General features: G+C 47.0%; 1 protein-coding gene across 2 annotated transcripts in view; it reads right to left on the bottom strand.

Annotated features, from left to right (window-relative positions):
• The window catches only part of LOC124111838 (vacuolar protein sorting-associated protein 13D-like), a 120571-nt gene that overhangs the window by 9718 nt on the left and 91322 nt on the right, over nucleotides 1–19531 (bottom strand). For both annotated transcript variants that reach the window (XM_048384355.1, XM_048384356.1), the window contains 13 exons: nucleotides 18678–18905; nucleotides 18157–18229; nucleotides 17300–17496; nucleotides 15312–15572; nucleotides 14900–15046; nucleotides 13540–13673; nucleotides 12609–12790; nucleotides 11459–11532; nucleotides 11185–11352; nucleotides 4547–4750; nucleotides 3319–3572; nucleotides 1792–1958; nucleotides 253–407 (listed from right to left, as the gene is read on the bottom strand). In XM_048384355.1, coding sequence (XP_048240312.1) covers nucleotides 253–407; nucleotides 1792–1958; nucleotides 3319–3572; nucleotides 4547–4750; nucleotides 11185–11352; nucleotides 11459–11532; nucleotides 12609–12790; nucleotides 13540–13673; nucleotides 14900–15046; nucleotides 15312–15572; nucleotides 17300–17496; nucleotides 18157–18229; nucleotides 18678–18905 — 2244 coding nt within the window. The remainder of the gene's footprint in view (nucleotides 1–252; nucleotides 408–1791; nucleotides 1959–3318; nucleotides 3573–4546; nucleotides 4751–11184; nucleotides 11353–11458; nucleotides 11533–12608; nucleotides 12791–13539; nucleotides 13674–14899; nucleotides 15047–15311; nucleotides 15573–17299; nucleotides 17497–18156; nucleotides 18230–18677; nucleotides 18906–19531) is intronic.

The following is a 19531-nucleotide window of genomic DNA, read 5'->3' as shown; positions in this document are numbered from 1 at the left end:
AGAATATAGCTATTGCTGAGTGCAACGTTTAACAAGAAACAATCAACCAAACAAACCAATGATCAATCATCAGCAGATCCTGGCACATTGATGGAAGACAACTCTGCAGAGAGAATCACTACCCTAATCACTATGCCTTGCTAACTGCAGATCAAATTCATTTGGTGTCTTGCATTGTTTTGTGCGAGGTGCCAGTTAGGGAGTTTGGGCAACTACGGGTTTGGAACATTACACTCAAGAACTTGCATTTACCTTCAGTGCCACACTGTGACGCTCACACCGCACCTGCGGCCGCTTGATGTTGTCGGATGTTGCAGATCCTCCGTTGTCGGCCTTCATGCTCAGCTCGATGTAGTAGCGCTTGGGGATGGGTTTACCCGTGGCGGGGTCAATCGGCCGGCCCACAGCTGCAGCACCAGGACACATGTCAGATGTACATTTCATAGCATGCATTGTCATCAACTACTAGTCTGATTCTAGCATACATTCTCACTGCCCATCAAATATAAATGACCATACAAAACTCTAGCCTGGGCCAGATGATGAAAATCTTGTACTTGTTTCAAGCTCAAAAGACTGATGTTGATGCTATGGAAGAAAAAAATATATTACGCAAAAAACCTGATGACTATTGTTAATCTGCCATGACATGACAGACTAACTATAGTCACATGAAGAAATTGGGTGTTCTTTAACTTCTTTTGCTTAGTGTATTTCTGCATTGTCCATGATTCACCAAAACATCATGAGATATATACTAGTAGCCCTACATTCCAGTTAACAAATCCCCTAATTATTCTTTTTGAGAACTTATGATTCCAATCAAGGCTTGAGATACACAATTACATGTTGTTGAACACTGCCTGATTCGGCTCTCTGTTGAGAAATCAGAAATATCTTAAGAAAGACCAAAATATTAAAATTCCACACACGAAGTATGCTGACTCCAGTTTGTCAGGACAAAACTAATGTGAGCCAGGGGAATACTTGTAGTGATGTCTTTCATGATCCACAGCATTCATGACAACTTGGTCAGTCATACAAGACTTTAACACAATTCATGACAACTTGGTCAGTCATACAAGACTTTAACACGATTCATGACAACTTGGTCAGTCATACAAGACTTTAACACAATTCATGACAACTTGGTCAGTCATACAAGACTTTAACACGATTCATGACAACTTGGTCAGTCATACAAGACTTTAACACGATTCATGACAACTTGGTCAGTCATACAAGACTTTAACACGATTCATGACAACTTGGTCAGTCATACAAGACTTTAACACGATTCCCACAAAACTCACAATATTTACATATATATATGTATTCCCTCATTTTCTAACATATCGCAAAATGGGAATAGATTCTCTTCCTGGTTCATATGGAATGCCATATCTTCCACAACTTGACTTTTAGCTCATGATTCTTCAGATTGACTTACATTAAGTCATTAGAACACTACCACACACAACAGTTCAAGTTTAGTGATTTAGCGTTGTGATAACAAATCACAACAACTGACCTCCTCAATGACAAAAACAGTGTCAAACTTCAGAAAATTGCCTTGTAACAAAAGAACGTGTCTCCAAACAAAATAAGATGAAGGAAGAGAATTTATGGATGTCAACTTCTTTATTATGAGAAACATAATAAAGAAGTTGACATCCATAAATTCTCTTTCTTATGTGTATCACTTCTAAATGCCTTACAAATACTTAAAAAAATGTGTCCCCCCTCCAAAAAAAAGCATAAAAACAAAAGTGTGCCCTAACAACTACTCACGATCCTCCTGAACATTACAGCGAATGAGGTCCTTGTGTAGGATGTCGAGGACAACATCGTCCTCCTGCCCGGACGGTTTGCGCAGGAAGTACACCTGTTTGGAGGTGATGAGGACGTGGAGGGAGTCCTTGTGTGCCTGACCACGCATCTGCTCCAGGGCGATAGGACTGAGGACAAACAGGGCACATAGATACAACAGTCTCTTCACACTGTAGACTTGTCTAACTTAAAATGTCATCAATACAATATATAGGTGAGGTGACATGGGGTAAATGTGGGGTTCAAGACTATTGCACTTATATAGCAGCGTGTACCACTCAGTACACAGACTCCAAGCCGACCAGTCCTTGTCTTATACCCTCTATCCTGAGTGCTCGCTGTGCAGAGTTGTGTCCCTTGGACACGCCAGAAACCTATGATTGTGAGTTCGAATCTCTGTTTGCCCTGATTGTGTTTCTAGGTTTGTCAGCACCATACTCGTGCTCGTGGGTATCACCAAAGTGGTAAACGTCTGAGACCTGCATCGACTCGGGCTTTCCTCCAACATTAAGCTGACACGCCGTGATATAACTGAAATACTGATAAAAGAGGCATTAAACCCAACTCACTCACTCACTCACTCAATCCTGAGTGCCAGGCAGGGTAATAAGTACCATCTTTCTATGTCTTTTGGTGTGACCTTGCAAGGGGATTAAACCACTGACCTACCGTTCTCTGGGCAGTTACTCTATCTACTACACCATTGAGGCATCACAAAAACATACAGAGGCCTTAGTTGATCTTTACAAAGCAATCTTAGTGCTGCAACTCTTGTACATCTCAGCGAAAGTATGGGAGGTATGACAGTCGTATAGTGCATAGATCACTTTGAGAAACAGCACGTCGTCACATTGTATTCCTGTGTCACACAGGATTCACAGCATGTTCAGTAGACTCTCTTGTTTTATGTCTAAGGAACTCCATTGGTTGTCCTACATACGGTATGTTCATACAGAGCCTAAACAATCGTGTATGAGGGAGGGAGTTGGAACTAATGCTTCTTTGAGTGAGTGAGTTTTAACGCCGCTTTTAGCAATATTCCAGCAATATCACGGTGGGGGACACCAGAAATGGGCTTCACACATTGTACCCATGTTGGGAATCGAACCCGGGTCTTCAGCGTGACGAGCGAACGCTTTAACCACTAGGCTCCCCGACCGCCCCTGCTTCTTTGAGGAGTAGTCCAGTTATATCACTGTGTGTCAGCTTAAGCTAGGAAAGCCTGAAGTCATGAAGGTCTTAGATGTTTACCATTATGGTGAAACCCTTGAGCATGGGCTTGGTGCTGAAAAAACAGGGATCACAATCAGGGCGAATCTGGGACAAGAACCAACAATCATAGGATCCTGGCATTTCCAAGGGAAGCGACTTGAGTCACCTTAGATGACTAAACCACCCATGTCCCTCCTACATTACTTGTTTAATATTTCAACATACAATTACAAATCCAAGTCTGTATACAAGTCAATATACGGTTACAAAACTTACAATTCTGAGAAGTCGTTGTCATTGAGCAAGTACAGGAGACGCTGGGCCTCTGCCTGTTGGCTGGAGTATGATGGGAGAAGTCCCCCCGGGCCCTGGCAGCTGCGGGGGTGTCGTACCCGGGGAGGCAGTTGCCGAGAGGAGCTCCGACTCGTGTCCCGGACAGCATTGGCCACACCCGACGTCAGGTCAAAGACCCCGGCAACTGGCTTGGTGACTGTGCCGATCACGCCCTTCCCGACTCCCTTGAAGAAACCCTGCAACACCAAGTCACACTACAGCAAGATCCACACAGCAGGAGCATTCCAAAATTTGATCCTGCTACCTACCTACCTTAGTTTTAACTTCATCATAAAGTCACCATCAACGTAGGAAGATTACTTAGAAATATGGCTAAGATATTTTTTCATGACGTGATTTCTCCTCTGATGCACTCATGACTGTTACATTTGTATTGATCTAATACTCCTTAGTGATCTGATTCAGGTTTTCTCTAAAAACTATGGGGATTCTGATCTACAGTAGGTCCCATATAGCCTGTGCTTGTCCGGAGGGCCAACCAACTGGGCTTGTGTGGTTATACTATGTGTTATTGCACTCTGGCAGTGTTCATCCATGCTCATGCTATCAACCACTGGCTTGTTGGGTTCAGACTCAACTAGAATCATGTTTGAATTATGTGCAAAAACAGAGCTAGTCCCATCAGCACCTTTTACATAAGGATTTGATTGCATGCAGCCTTAAACATTCATTTCACCAAAGGACATTCATGCTCATTCATTTCAGGTAACCTACATAAAATCAACGACATTTTTTTCTGCTGATTCTGCAGTTTCTGGCCACTTACAGTGAGTGAGTGAGTGAGTTGGGTTTAACGCCGCTTTTAACAGTATTCCAGTCATAATACGGCGTGTCACCTTAATGTGGGAGGAAAGCCCGAAGTGATGCAGGTTACCACTTCAGTGAAACCCACGAGCACGGGTATGGTGCTGACAAACCTAGAAACATAATCGTGGCGAACCGGGATTCGAACCCACAATCATAGGTTTCTGGCGTGCCGAAGGGACGCAACTCTGCACAGCGAATCGCGGCGCCTTAGACGACTGGGCCACCCGTGCCCCCTGGCCACTTTCAGGAGCTACAACACTATCACATGTCCTCTATTAAACACAAGCCAAACATATACAACATCCCAATACTAAAACATGTTATCTTCTCCAGCAGTTGTTACCTCCACGCCCTCGGCCTTGGCGCCACTTATCGGCTGAGTGAAGACGCTGGTGATCCCACCGAAGATGCCGTAGCCGAGGCCCTTCATGCCGGCAATCAGGTGGTCCCCGGTGGAGCAGGACTGCTGGCGGATCAGGTCCCGGGTCTCCTTGTGGTTCTCATCCATGGAGGCTGTGGTCAGGCCGTCTGACAGAGACCCCGCCACCTGGACACACAAGATGGGGATATGTAGAGCTCATTCTTGTATTGCTGAGTCAGCACACTTAGATTTGTAGATCATTGATACCCTGGGTAATGTATAACCTGATATATCGGACACCCTCATTCAATTCTTTTCATTGTTTGTGAAGCCATCCATGGTGACCTGACTTGATGTCAACAGATTCTTGCAAATAATCTGAATCGGTGTCATCCAGTCTTCATAATATCAATTCTTATCATTTTTTATATTGCTACGTATTTTTTATACCTCGAAGGGTGTAGGCCTAGGTCTATACACAATATCATATTGTACCTTTGACTTCATGTTTACACTGACAGCCATACAACAACCAGCTGTAGTCCATCAGCGTTTACGTCATTTCAAGAATTCAGTCTCGTAAAAAACATATGAATGTCAAATTGTCGTTTGTACACTTATGAACATCAATTTCTCGGTCATCTTGTCCAATGGAAAAGTCTTATATCATGTAAATTTCACATTGATAATCATACACAGTTATATGATATAATTCCAACAATAGATTCACTGAGCTGTTTTCTCCACTCAAAAAAAAAGAGAAGAAAATTGTAGAATTTTCCTATTCGGAATATTCTATAAGTAATACGTTACCACTGTTATACCGAGGCTGTTGTCTCCCACAACTGCTGCTATAGCGAAATCTACCACAGAGATCTCAATTACCTCATGCAGCACGTGCGTAGCCACCTAGCTGCCATGTGACACCCTTCACTCTTGTCTCCTGCGAGAGCAAGTGCTCGGGGGACGGACGGGCGGGCAGCAGCCCAGTGGTAACGTATTACTTATAGAATATTCCGAATAGGAAAATTCTACAAATTACATTAAGTAATACGTTACCACTGTTATACCGAGGCTGACTACCACAGTAGGCGGTGGGGAGCACCTACAACCCGAATCCTGACTGCTAGCGTTCCTTCCGACCAGCGGAAGTAAACACCAAGGCGGAAGCACTCGATGCGCATGCACCTAGCTAGGCGTTACCCTATAGGAATACCAAAGCACTGTCAAGCGCATACCGTAAGGCTCAATCGTCATTGCCAAAACGATTGGTGACTCCAAACGGCCCTACTGGATAGGTATTTCATCGCCGCAGCGGATGAGAACACTGTATCCGCGTGAGCTTAATCTTAGATCAGGTTAAACAGTCGAAAAGAGGGAAATTAATTTCATTCAGACCGTATATCCCAGAGCAAGCCTACTTAAAGTATGCATTAGGCGCGTGACCTAATTCCAGTATTTGTAAGCATGCATCACAAGGTTGGGATACACGACAGACAATTAAAGACATAATTGTCAAAATACAAATAAGGACAAAGCACACAAAAAGCCGCCCTCACCTGTGGTGTGAGTGCGCTGGTTTGCGGGACCCCAACTCCTGTACCCACGGCAGTGGGAACATTGGAGTAGACCCAGATTGACCACCGTGCAAGGTCAGACGCCTGAGGAGTTCGGAATTGCGCTGGGCACACCCCTTAGGTGCCCGCTTGCGCCGCGATCCGTGGGCCAAGACGGTGCACACTCTCCACGACGGCATCAGCGACCTGTTTGAGGTAATGATTGGCAAAAACCGAGTCAGAACGCCAGTAACAACCTCGTAATATTCTGCGAACAGAGATATTCGAGTGTAGGGCAAATGTTGCCGCTAGCGCCCTGATCTCGTGCGGGTTTGACCCCGCTACCGGTAACCCCCGAGACCGGTACGCCAGATTGATGACAGAACGAAGCCACAACGCAATCGAGTTGCGAGGTATGTCAACCGTGCGATTAGGGTTACACGATATGAACAGACGGTCACGCCCTTGTCTACGTTCATTCGAAGCCTTAAGATAATACTTAAGGGCCCTAACCGGACACAGCGCTCTGTCCTCAGTATCAGCAGGATGTAAGATTTCTTTGAGTGATCTTACAGTGAATTCTCTCTCCGTTTGCCCGACTCTCTGATTCTTGGCGACGAAGCCCATGAGCAGGCCCAGGCGGACCGCTCCTTCGTCACCCCTATCGAATCGTACCTTGGCGACATCGAGTGCATGAATTTCGGATACACGTGCCGCCGTGGCAAAGGAGAGGAGAAATGCTGTTTTCCAAGTCACATGCCGGAACGAAGCACTATGCAAGGGTTCATACGGAGCTTCCGTAAGTGATTGCAACACTAGGGAAAGATCCCAGGCCGGTGCCCGAAGGCGGCCCTTCTTAAGATCGTGCTGTTTGAAACCCTTGATAATACCCCGTATCACCGGCTCTTTGGAGAGACTGGTACCCATAGCAACGTCCCGTACCGTAGCAACGGACGAGACATAGTTGGCAATGGAACCCCCGGAGAGTTTCCGGGTCTCTCGCAAGTGAGACATGAAACGAGCAATATCCTGCACAGATACCTTATCTGGCGAATGAATGTGATGTTTACAACACCACTTCGTGAAAATAACCCAACGTGCATTATACACCTTCTGGGTAGAATCACGATGCATACTAACGTATGCCCGAGACGCCCGGCGAGAAAAAACTTTACTCCTCAGACGCTCGGTGACAACATCCACGCGTGCAGATTGAACTGCCCTGCGTTTGGATGAAGCTGACGGGTGTGAGGGTGGATCAAGAGATCTGGTCTCACAGGCAGTGGAAGTGGCGACTGCGTGACCTGGGTCAGCAAGTCGGGGTACCACGATCTGTTCGGCCACATGGGCGCGATCAGTAACATTCGACAGCGAACTCCTCGGAGCCGGCTTAGAATGTGTGGTATCAACGCTGTCGGCGGGTAAGCATAAGCGACCAAGCCCGTCCAGTCTAACGCGAGAGCATCGTGATCGATGGCCCTCGGGACCGGGACTGGTGATACAAACAACGGGAGTTGATTGTTGAACCGCGTTGCGAACAGGTCGACCATCGGACGACCCAAACGTTCGCACAGCCACTGAAACACTACTGGGTTCAGCATCCACTCTGTGGGGCTCGGATCCTGAGGCCTCGATAGAGCATCGGCCAGTACGTTCCGCACACCTGGGATGTGACGGGCGCGTATCTGGCACGGGACACTGTCCACCAGAGCGTAAACTCGAACGTGAGATCGAGTAGCGAGTGACTGTGGGTTCCCCCCAGTTTGTTCACATAGGACACTACCGTCGTGTTGTCGGTCGCCAGCATGAGCCGGGCGTCGACGAGACGATGCTTCCAGTGATTGACTGCGTTGATCACTGCCTTGAACTCGAGACAAGTGATGTGAAGACCTAGTTCGTCTAAGCACCACAGCCCCGAGCTCACCTCCCCCTTTAGATGGGCGCCCCAGCCCACTAGAGAGGCGTCTGTATACAGGGTCAACGTGGCCCGGTAGGGCCGCATAGAGACTCCTGATAAGACAATGTAAGGGACCGTCCACCACTCCAGATGCGGTCGGAGCCGATCCGGGAGGGCGACGGTCGCACTGTTCACCTCCGTTGCTAACAACTGGATTAAAAACCGTTGCAGCGGGCGGAGTTGGAGACGACCCCGTGCGGTGCAGTCCTGGGCTGATACAAGTAGCCCTAACAGCTGTTCCCAAAAGTGAACAGTCTGTTGCACCGCTAAGACTTTGGCAATCATCGCCTGAATTTTGTGCCACCGGTCTGGGGGGACAAAGAGGCGATGGGACACCGTGTTGAACCGACCTCCGATGAACAGCAAGTTCTGAGAAGGGGTTAACTCGCTCTTGGGGAGATTGGTAATCCACCCAAATTGCTCCAAGAGCCGACGTGCGAAATCGAGATGGCGTGACAGGGTGTCCGTCATTCGATTTGCTACTAGCGAGTCGTCCAGGTACGCGAAGTACCGGACACCCCTCCTGTGGAGGAACCCCACTATGGGGGTGGTTAACCGGGTGAACAGCCAGGGAGCGGACGTGTGAATCATTCTGAGTTCGGCACTGTCCTACTTGGGAACGAGAAATATCCTGGAGTAAAACCCCGGTGTTATTTCTGGTAGAGCTAACTCCCGTACTGCCCCTTCTCCACCAACCTGCCGATGGCATCGGCGAGGATGGGAAGATCGGTTTCCGAATCGAAACCTGCCAACGGGGCAACGGTGAGCGGCGGATTCGCTTTGAGATCAAGCCGATAGCCGTACCGAATCGTGTTGACCACCCACGGGTCGTCGAACACTTGTTCCCAATTCTCCCAGTAAGTCTGGAGTCTGGCTCCCACTGGGGAAGGAGAGGGGGCCCTGACAGGTTGCGACAGGCGCAACTGTCCAGGGCCAAGTGACTCGGGTTCGCCTAAGGGCCAACCGAAGTTGGCGCTGTCGGCATACGAACCCCTCCAATGAGAGTCACCTGGAGGGGCCCTTGCCGTCCGTCGACGACTTGGGCTTCCCCCAGTTCCCCGTTTTCCCGCGAAAGGGCAGCTGATTGCCCATACCGGAGCCCTCAGGGCGGGGCTACTTCCCAGAGGAAGAAGAACCCGACCCCTTAGACCTACCGGCCGCAGCAGCCTGGGGCGCGCTCCGGTTAGGAGCGGCACCCAGGCGCCTATGCAGGGACCCAACAAGAGCAAGTGTGTGCCGAGAGTCCTCGGCAACGTACTCCAGGGAAGCATTTAAACTGAGCAGGCAGTTGTAAATGCGCTGGTCACGGTCCGTGGGAGAACCTTCGACCAGACGGGCCGCTGCAGCCAAGTAAGTGTCTCCGTGAGACATGGAGTGCCGAGCGAGGGCGTCCAGCTGGTGCAAGGTAGCTTGCGTTACCGTAGCAGCCGGTGGGGCACGGACACCCAACCGCTCAACATGGGCCTCCGCGGTAGGACCAGCCTCGGGAAAGGCAAGGTCATGTACCGGGAATAAACCCTTTCTCCACGACGTCGGAGGCAACGGGAGACCCCCACCGGAGGCCGCCGCGAAGGCGTTCTCCAAGGAAGGCTTGAAACCGCGCAGCAAGGTTGATGCGGGGAAAGCCGAGTCGGAAGACTCATCGTATACTTGGAGGAACCCACAGTCGTGGATTCCCCGCGGTACCGGCCGGGGCATGTCCTCAAAGAGGTCATAAACCATGGCCACGCGGTCCTAAACCGATAGCGGGAGCAACGGTTCGGGGGAAGGACCGGTGACCACGGGAGCCGCCGCCGTACCGGTGGACCCCGCGTCCGACCCCGCGGCCACCGAAGTGGCCGGGGACGGAACAGCCAGCGGCCTATCCTGAGATAAGGCCGCCAGCTTGGAGTCCACAAGTTATGCAAGTAATGCAGCGACGGAATCCCCGGACAGCACACGGGCCGCCAAGAGATCCGCCGCTTTACCGGTGGACCCCGCGGCCACCGAAGAGGCCGGGGACGGAACAGCCAGCGGCCTATCTTGCGATAAGGCCGCCAGCATGGAATCCACAAGTTTCGACAACAATGCGGCGACGGAATCCCCAGACAGCCCGAGGGCCGCAAGGGGATCCGCCGCAGCCGAGGAGGTGGTACCCGCACGGGGACCCCGACCGGACGAACCGGCCACCACAGGGGTGGAGACGGACTGTACGTACAGCCAGTACCGCTCAAAATCCGCAGGCCCCAGACCTTCGCACAGGATGCACCGGGTGTCCCCGCAAGGAACCCTGCACCGCGGGCAACGAACGTGGGGATCCCGGGACGACAAAAACTTTCTGCACACCCCATAACTCCGAGGAGCAGGGGTAGAGGGGGTGGACACTGGGGACATATCCATGTCAGACATTGATTGTTTGCTATAAACAAAGAACAAAACATGGTTACAACGCACGCACCACAATGATTCACAAACGAACATTTTCACAAGATAATAAACGAGCAATGTGAACATATAACATACACATATAACTTTTATTAAAGAAATAAGTTATGTTAACCCCCAAAACATACAAGAACAGGGGAAACGTAAAACACAACGTGCATACGCGAACCCCGCAAGTATATAGAAAAAAGGGCGGGAAAAATTTTCCGTTTGGCGGGAAAATTATAACCAAGCGTAGCTACCGCAACGCCCCATAAAAGCACAGTTTATTAGAGAATAAACTATAATAAATATCACCAAATCTTCAAGGAACGCTTCAGCAGGAGAAAACACGTCTTGCTAAGCAGACGAAGGAGACAAGAGTGAAGGGTGTCACATGGCAGCTAGGTGGCTACGCACGTGCTGCATGAGGTAATTGAGATCTCTGTGGTAGATTTCGCTATAGCAGCAGTTGTGGGAGACAACAGCCTCGGTATAACAGTGGTAACGTATTACTTAATGTAATTAGTTTGATAATACACATAATAACCTATTCATAATCCAGGATTTATGGATTTTCTGTCCTGTATGAAATAATTTTGAAAGTCTGGCCTTCACCAAGGAATGGAAATTACAAAATTATTTCCCTTGAGACAGATTATCTGTAGTCTTTGAAGCTTGTAAGTTATTCTCTAAATCCTCACCTTGGCAGCGGAGTTTGACACTCCGTGAGCCACATTCTTGAGGAGTCCCCCTACATTGCCGTCCTTGATGAGACCGGAGATGCCCTCCGTCACATCGTTGAACAGCCCCAAGGGGTTGCCCAGGAAGTCCACAGAGCCAAGGATCTTGGCAGCTTGGCTCTTCAACTCCTGGCAAGATAAAACAGTTAAGTTGAACACATACAACATTTGTAGTGGCACATATTTCTGTTTTGTCTTGCCTGATGTAACTGATGCATCGACGTTGAGACCTTACCTCTGTGTAGTGGCTCATGATCTCGCTGATGAGGAAGGAACTGGTCTCAAACGGATGACTCCTCACATAGGGATCTGCAACATGTCATAGGAGTGAGTGACCTGTGCTGCAGATGTTGCTCACATGTCATCGGTCTTACTAGGGTTTTACAGTATTCTTTAGAGGTTTAATGTTTTTACTCCATTTACTCCAGTCTATTGGGTATAACAAATGACCGGACATTTCTAAGGACATGCTTACCCTTTTCTCGAACACCTGGTGTCATCACTGATTTTCAGTTATCCATTCATTAATTATGGCTATTCGCAATTTACGCCAAATGGAATGCTTCGGCGGGTAATAGAGATTGGTTATTTACTGGCATTGACGTTTTCTGTAATAAATAATTCATGTTGTGCCCAGTGTGTCTGTGCCTAAGTTACTATAAGTGAAACATATTGATGTTTGAGCAGCATTGACTGTAGCAGAGCTGTTGTATATCATGCCTGCAGTCTATTTGTACATCACTATAAAGATACAGCATTACGCAAGGCGACACTGGATAAGTCAGCACATCACAGTCACACCATTGGGTTGTTGAAATGTTTCATGCATATTGGCAAGAAAGGAACGCAAAATAGTTAATTTCTTTCTGTGTTTATTTTCTGTAGATACACAACTTGTCTGGAGCACTGAGTCCGTTGACATAAAATGGAAAAAGTACATAAGTGAATACTAGCCCAAAGTTAGTTACACCCAATAGGAGGTCCTGCCATGGTTGGTTGGTTGGTTGTTTAATGCCGAACTCAGCAATATTCCAGCTATATGACGGCGGTCTGTAAATAATCGAGTCTGGACTAGACAATCCAGTGATTAATATCATGAGCATCGATCCACACAATTGGGATCGATGACATGCATCAACCAAGTCAGCGAGCCTGACCACCTGATCCCGTTAGTCACCTTTTACGACAAGCATAGCCGCCTTTTACCTCAAGCATGGGTTGCTGAAGACCTTTTCTACCCCGGAATCTTCATGGGTCCTGCCATCAAACACCTCAACGTTCAGCAATGAAACTGTAGGCATATTGGCTGATACACTTTGAGGTCCTACCATGAAACTAAATGTTTTGGCTGATACACTTCGAGGTCAAACACTAAAACTACTAACCCAGATCCACTTTGGCATCCTCAAACGCTACGAGTGTGGTGGACTGAGCGTGTTTGATGGCCTTGAGTTCGGGGGGCAGTTTACTTGTGGTGACCATGCTGAGAGTGATGCGGCTGACGTTCAGCTTCAGGGCACCAAAGTAGTACCGCTTGGCCTGGATAGAGGTGGCCGCAGACAGCACTCTGAAACAACAAACACAGTCCTCTGTCAGGTCTGTTAGGTAAGTCGATGTAAGGCCATCATAAATTAATTGTTAGATTTTCAAACCTTGCTCCCTCACCACAAAACACCCCACCTCACCCTCAAAAACCCCACCAAATGACCAAAAACCCCAACTCATGACCAAACACCCCACCTCATCACCAAACACACCTCAACACCAAACACCCTGCCTCACATCATCTTAAAATCACCAAGTACCTACAAACAAAGAAAACCACTACTTGAACCCAATACAAGAAAACTGGACAGCGTTCCCTCCTTTACGATGCTGTTTGTTGTTTAACACCACACCACACCACAATATTTCAGCTCTATGTCGACCACCTGTAAATAATTAAGCCTGAACAAGACAGTCCAGTGATTGATATAATTACGAGCAATGATCCCTGCTGTCAGATCAAGCTGTACGCCTGTTTTAACCTGGACTCCTACAGGAGCCTCTTTCAAAAGTAATCCTGCACAAGTCAGACCCTGCTTAACCCATAACATATTGTTATCATAATCCTGCAAGTATAGCCTGTGATGCTAAATGCAAGGTTAGAAACTAACAGTTTTCGGCCACTAGTCCTTATAATGATAACATATAGCAAAACCCTTAAAAAGGACAAATTTCTACTAGTCCTTATGATACCTTTACCATTGGGCAGTTTGGCAAGGACTATAGGACTAGTGCCAATTTCTAACGCTGCTAAATGGAAATGTATTTCACCTGTGTGTGTCGAAACTGTCCTCCAGTGTTTGAATATTGGCATCAGCTTTGTGGTAGCCAAAAAACTGAATCAGTTTCCATAGCAACATCTCCTCCAAATGAACCGTCATCCTCTTGTTTGACACATACAAGTGCTGGAAGATCAAACACAATACATTTAGCACCAGAACAGATCTATGTAATCTTAACCTTTTTTGTTTTTGTTGTTATTTACCACCTCACTCAGCAGTATGCCAGCTATATGACAGCGGTCTGTAAATAACTGAATCTGGACAAGACAATCCAGTGACTGACATCATGAGCATCGATCTAAATAATTGGAATACATTGACATGCATCAACCAAGTCACCAAGTCTGACCACCTGATCCTGTTAGTCAGCTCTTACGACAAGCATAGTTGCCTCTTACGACAAGCATGGTTTGCTGAAGACCTATTCTAACCCGGATCTTCACGGGTTATGTATTCATAAGATGAATAATGATTACTTGTGTCAATAGATACAAGTCACTGAGCAGGCCAGTTTTTCTCTAGTCTGTCTCATCTGTAGTCCGTTTTAATATTAAAATATGTTGTGATTGTGTATTTAGGTTTGACACCAACTTGAACAGTATTTTGGTTATTTAATGACAAGTGAGACTATTACAGCTGGGAAAAACCTTAAGTGACGCAGGTCACTTTAATGAGATCAACACGCATGAGTATGGTGCTGATAACCAAGGACCAAGGATTAGGACGGCTCGCGGCACCAATAAGGGATATACCGTATTCGACATTATAAGCGCCCCGCTATAATAAGTGCCAACGGTGATATTTGCTAATATATTGGCTAGTAAACAATCCCAATTAGCACCCCTTCCGATTGGTCAATGTACACAAGACTTATTTATTCGTGTATAATATGAACTCATGTGTTATATGGATCCTTAATAATGGGCAATTAAATTCTGGAAAATATATCTGTCGTGTATAATATGCACAGACTTTTCTTTTGTATCATTTCAGGCTGTCAGCATAAACCACGAAATTTACGATCTTTCGACTCTGTTTTTTCTCTCACCAAAATTATATTCTAATAACAGCCCCCTATTTCTAAGTTGGAGAGCCCCCTGGGCACTTATAACGTCGAATACGGTAACTGTATTTGTTAATATGTGGATACGAAACTTCCCCTCAAACACAAAACTGCCCTCTGTGCTTTGGGAATGACTTAATGGCAGCCATCTTGGTTTGCCTAAGGCATGCAGTTGTGACAGCCAGTGTGAGTGCAGGAGGTGTATTGTGTTGGCAGATAAATACAAATGTATATATGAAGAACCTGTGTCTGTCTATTTTAACAACCTTGCCATCCGAACATGTACCTTGAATATGTCGGCATTCCACTTGGTGCTGGGGACTTTGTGAGCTGTGATGTGGAGAGCTGGTGTGTTGTCAGGAACGTCCTTGCGGGAAATTGGTGTCACATACATCACCACGCGCCGCTGGGCACCCAGGAACTGATTGTCAATCTGGAAGGAAGGCAGCACTGAACATCAGGGAAATATTTGTACATATGTTTCAACCATTGAATAGTGCAATCTTTTGTTCCAGTTACTCATTCTTTCATAAAGTTGGCTGATCTCATGAACCACAATCGTATCACAACTACCGTTGATCTCTTCCTTCATAAATCATTTGACGCTTAGTCTTACATAACATGACAGAAGCAGTTGATACTTTTCACACATCAACAAATATTACACAACCGAGGTGGTAGCACAAGATGTTGTTTACCTGAACTTCTCCCACACTGAGGTCCAGGGTCATCAGGTCAACTCTGGAGGTCATCTCCACGGTGATGTTGGAGAGGGATATATAGACAAGTTCCTCAGGTACAGAGTTGACAAGAGACACCCCAAGTCCTCCTTTAAGGTTGAAAATGACCTCAATGTTCTGGTTGGGCACAAGTTCTGCCTTTGGTGACCCAGGACTCTTCTTGCCGTTCTGTGCGTGATCGTAGACCTCCCACTCCCCTATGGTCCTCTTGGTTAAACTCTGGAGTCAAACAACATTGTTCATAAATACTTGGTTGTACAAATGTAAAATAAAATAGAAATTGGTAATTGTCAGTGTTTTCTTCCAATTTAGTCTTTTTCTACATTTTATAATGCAAAAATGTCAAAGCAGGTAATGGGAAGTCAAAATTTAACGTCGCATTGGCATTATCACGGACTTGACGAAAACAACCTTTTTCTTTCATTAATGTTTCAGAGAAAACTCCAGACACAGAGGTACATCTCACTGTCTGTTGTCTGTCACAGAAGCCAAGACACATGGAGGTACATCTCACTGTCTGTTGTCTGTCACAGAAGCCAAGACACATGGAGGTACATCTCACTGTCTGTTGTCTGTCACAGAAGCCCAGACACATGGAGGTACATCTCACTGTCTGTTGTCTGTCACAGAAGCCCAGACACATGGAGGTACATCTCACTGTCTGTTGTCTGTCACAGAAGCCAAGACACATGGAGGTACATCTCACTGTCTGTTGTCTGTCACAGAAGCCCAGACACATGGAGGTACATCTCACTGTCTGTTGTCTGTCACAGAAGCCCAGACACATGGAGGTACATCTCACTGTCTGTTGTCTGTCACAGAAGCCCAGACACATGGAGGTACATCTCACTGTATGGTGTCTGTCACAGAAGCCCAGACACATAGAGGGACAACTCACTGTCTGTTGTCTGTCAGAGAAGCCCAGACACATGGAGGTACATCTCACTGTCTGTTGTCTGTCACAGAAGCCCAGACACATGGAGGTACATCTCACTGTCTGTTGTCTGTCACAGAAGCCCAGACACATTGAGGTACATCTCACTGTCTGTTGTCTGTCACAGCAGCCCAGACACAGAGGTACATCTCACTGTATGGTGTCTGTCACAGAAGCCCAGACACATGGAGGTACATCTCACTGTCTGTTGTCTGTCACAGAAGCCCAGACACATGGAGGTACATCTCACTGTCTGTTGTCTGTCACAGAAGCCAAGACACATGGAGGTACATCTCACTGTCTGTTGTCTGTCACAGAAGCCAGACACATGGAGGTACATCTCACTGTCTGTTGTCTGTCACAGAAGCCAAGACACATGGAGGTACATCTCACTATCTGTTGTCTGTCACAGAAGCCAGACACATGGAGGTACATCTCACTGTCTGTTGTCTGTCACAGAAGCCCAGACACATGGAGGTACATCTCACTGTCTGTTGTCTGTCACAGAAGCCAAGACACATGGAGGTACATCTCACTGTCTGTTGTCTGTCACAGAAGCCAGACACATGGAGGTACATCTCACTGTCTGTTGTCTGTCACAGAAGCCAAGACACATGGAGGTACATCTCACTGTCTGTTGTCTGTCACAGAAGCCAAGACACATGGAGGTACATCTCACTGTCTGTTGTCTGTCACAGAAGCCAGACACATGGAGGTACATCTCACTGTCTGTTGTCTGTCACAGAAGCCCAGACACATGGAGGTACATCTCACTGTCTGTTGTCTGTCACAGAAGCCCAGACACATGGAGGTACATCTCACTGTCTGTTGTCTGTCACAGAAGCCAGACACATGGAGGTACATCTCACTGTATGGTGTCTGTCAGAGAAGCCAAGACACATGGAGGTACATCTCACTATCTGTTGTCTGTCACAGAAGCCAGACACATGGAGGTACATCTCACCGTATGGTGTCTGTCAGAGAAGCCTAGCTACCTAGAGGTACAACTCACTGTCTGTTGTCTGTCAGAGATCTGCAGCACACGGATAGGCCCCTCCATTGTCGCCCTGATGACCAGCACTCCCGAGCCAGGGCGGAGCTTGCTGCGAGATATCTGCATGTGGGGTGGGGTCGGCGTCGGCGTCGGCGTCGACGTTGAAGCCTCACTCTCACCCTCTGACTTCCAGGGACCCAGCACAGCAATGGCACCTGTGACAGTCAACACACGAGTTGATACACTAACTGGGGAGACGGGATGAACACACTGGTAGACTCAGTAAGCAGCCTTGACTTTGTATACATGTATTCAAGAAGAAAACCTACCGTGTTTTTCAAAGTGAGTGAGTGAGTGAGTATGGTTTTACGCCGCTTTTAGCAATATTCCAGCAATATCATGGCGGGGGACATCAGAAATGGGCTTCACACATTGTACCCATGTCGGGAATCGAACCCGGGTCTTCGGTGTGACGAGCGAACGCTTTAACCACTAGGCTACCCGACCGCCCCTTTTTGGTTTAAAGGTTCGTAACCTGTAGAACACATTCAAAACTGAAAGTGTAAGTATGTGTTTTTTCTTTTAGAGAATATATACAAGGATGTTGACTGAAGCGCTATGACATGGTTAACATGCCATACAGAACATGTTGGCATCAAATTAAAAAAATATCTGATACACTACTTTTACTCTCTCTTAATCTTTATTCGTCAGATCCAAAGTACACTGTCCCACTTGTAAAAATATTCTAGGAACCATTATTTTGCACCATTTATTCAGGAAAATCAGTGTTTGAATTGTAGAGGCTTTTAGGGAAATCCTTTTAGCTGGGAGACCAAGCAGCTTGCAGGATTCACATATGGCAGAATACGTACCATCTTGCAGTCCTCGGACTCCATCTATTGACTGGACACACAGGGTTCCAGCACTGCAGCAGAGTCGACCATCCTACAACACAAACAGCAGCATCCAGTCACAGGGTGTTTGTGTGGCCGCCTTGGCCTGATCACTTATTACTGATAAGAGGAGGGTGAGTGAGTGAAGATTTACACTTCTTGGTGGGATCATGGCACTGGCATCGCAATTATCATAAATACCTCTAGTTCAGGCAATGCGACCCAGGTATATGAAGCTGGGTGTGTTTGTGTGTTTAGATGTGGTTAGGTGTTTGGATGGGAGAAGGGTGGTGTGGTTGAATTTTGGATGTGGGGGGTGGATTAAGGTGCGTGGATTGGCAACTTTCAGGTAATTTTACTCCTGAGGATTTTACTGAACGTATGCGTTCATGTGCGACTAAAAAATGTATAGAACTAAGATGATTAATGTGTCACTTGTGCAGTTGAATACCATCACTGCGTTCAAGTACTTGGACAGAAACTGAGAAGAGCACACACACCTCAGTAAACCTCCATGTCTGTGTAGACTTCCTCCTTAAATCCGGTTTCTTCAGCACCAGTGGTACACATCTTCCAGGCTGGGGTGCGATGTCCCCGATGTCCAACACTAGTCCAGGGCTGGGCTTCGTCGTCGACTTCTTCTGGGGGTCACGCGGTGGCATTGACCCCTCATGTTCGAGCATCCCTGAGCTTGTCATACGCCACAACTGACTTCTCTTCCCGTTCTCCTGAAATAACAAGTAATAGGTATGTGTGAGAGATTTTAATGCCTTTATGGGCATGCAACCATACCTACATGCACACGGGAATACATGACCAAGATGACGAAAATCTGAACATTTGTGGATAAGTAGGAACTCTTTTGCTTAATCATCTTCATGAAAGAGATGCTGGTTGGGTAAAATAAAAACAAAAACAAAAAGAATTTTGCAGTGTTAATCCCTTCCACATTTGTGACATTTTGGTTGTAACATATGACTGACTTATGTTTTAGACTTTGGTCATAAAAATCTTGACCTGTGTTGTCAGCCCTGGGACAGTCACATGACCGACATCGATTCAGGTCATCACAATCTTGACCTGTGAAGTCAGCCCTGGGACAGTCACATGACCGACATCGATTCAGGTCATCACAATCTCGACCTGTGAAGTCAGCCCTGGGACAGTCACATGGCCGACATCGATTCAGGTCATCACAATCTCGACCTGTGAAGTCAGCCCTGGGACAGTCACATGACCGACATCGATTCAGGTCATCACAATCTCGACCTGTGAAGTCAGCCCTGGGACAGTCACATGACCGACATCGATTCAGGTCATCACAATCTCGACCTGTGAAGTCAGCCCTGGGACA

Source organism: Haliotis rufescens, unplaced genomic scaffold (assembly GCF_023055435.1).
Source record: "Haliotis rufescens isolate VD_foot unplaced genomic scaffold, xgHalRufe1.0.p SCAF_5, whole genome shotgun sequence".
Lineage (NCBI taxonomy): Eukaryota > Metazoa > Mollusca > Gastropoda > Lepetellida > Haliotidae > Haliotis > Haliotis rufescens.
This window is presented reverse-complemented; position numbering and strand designations above follow the sequence as displayed.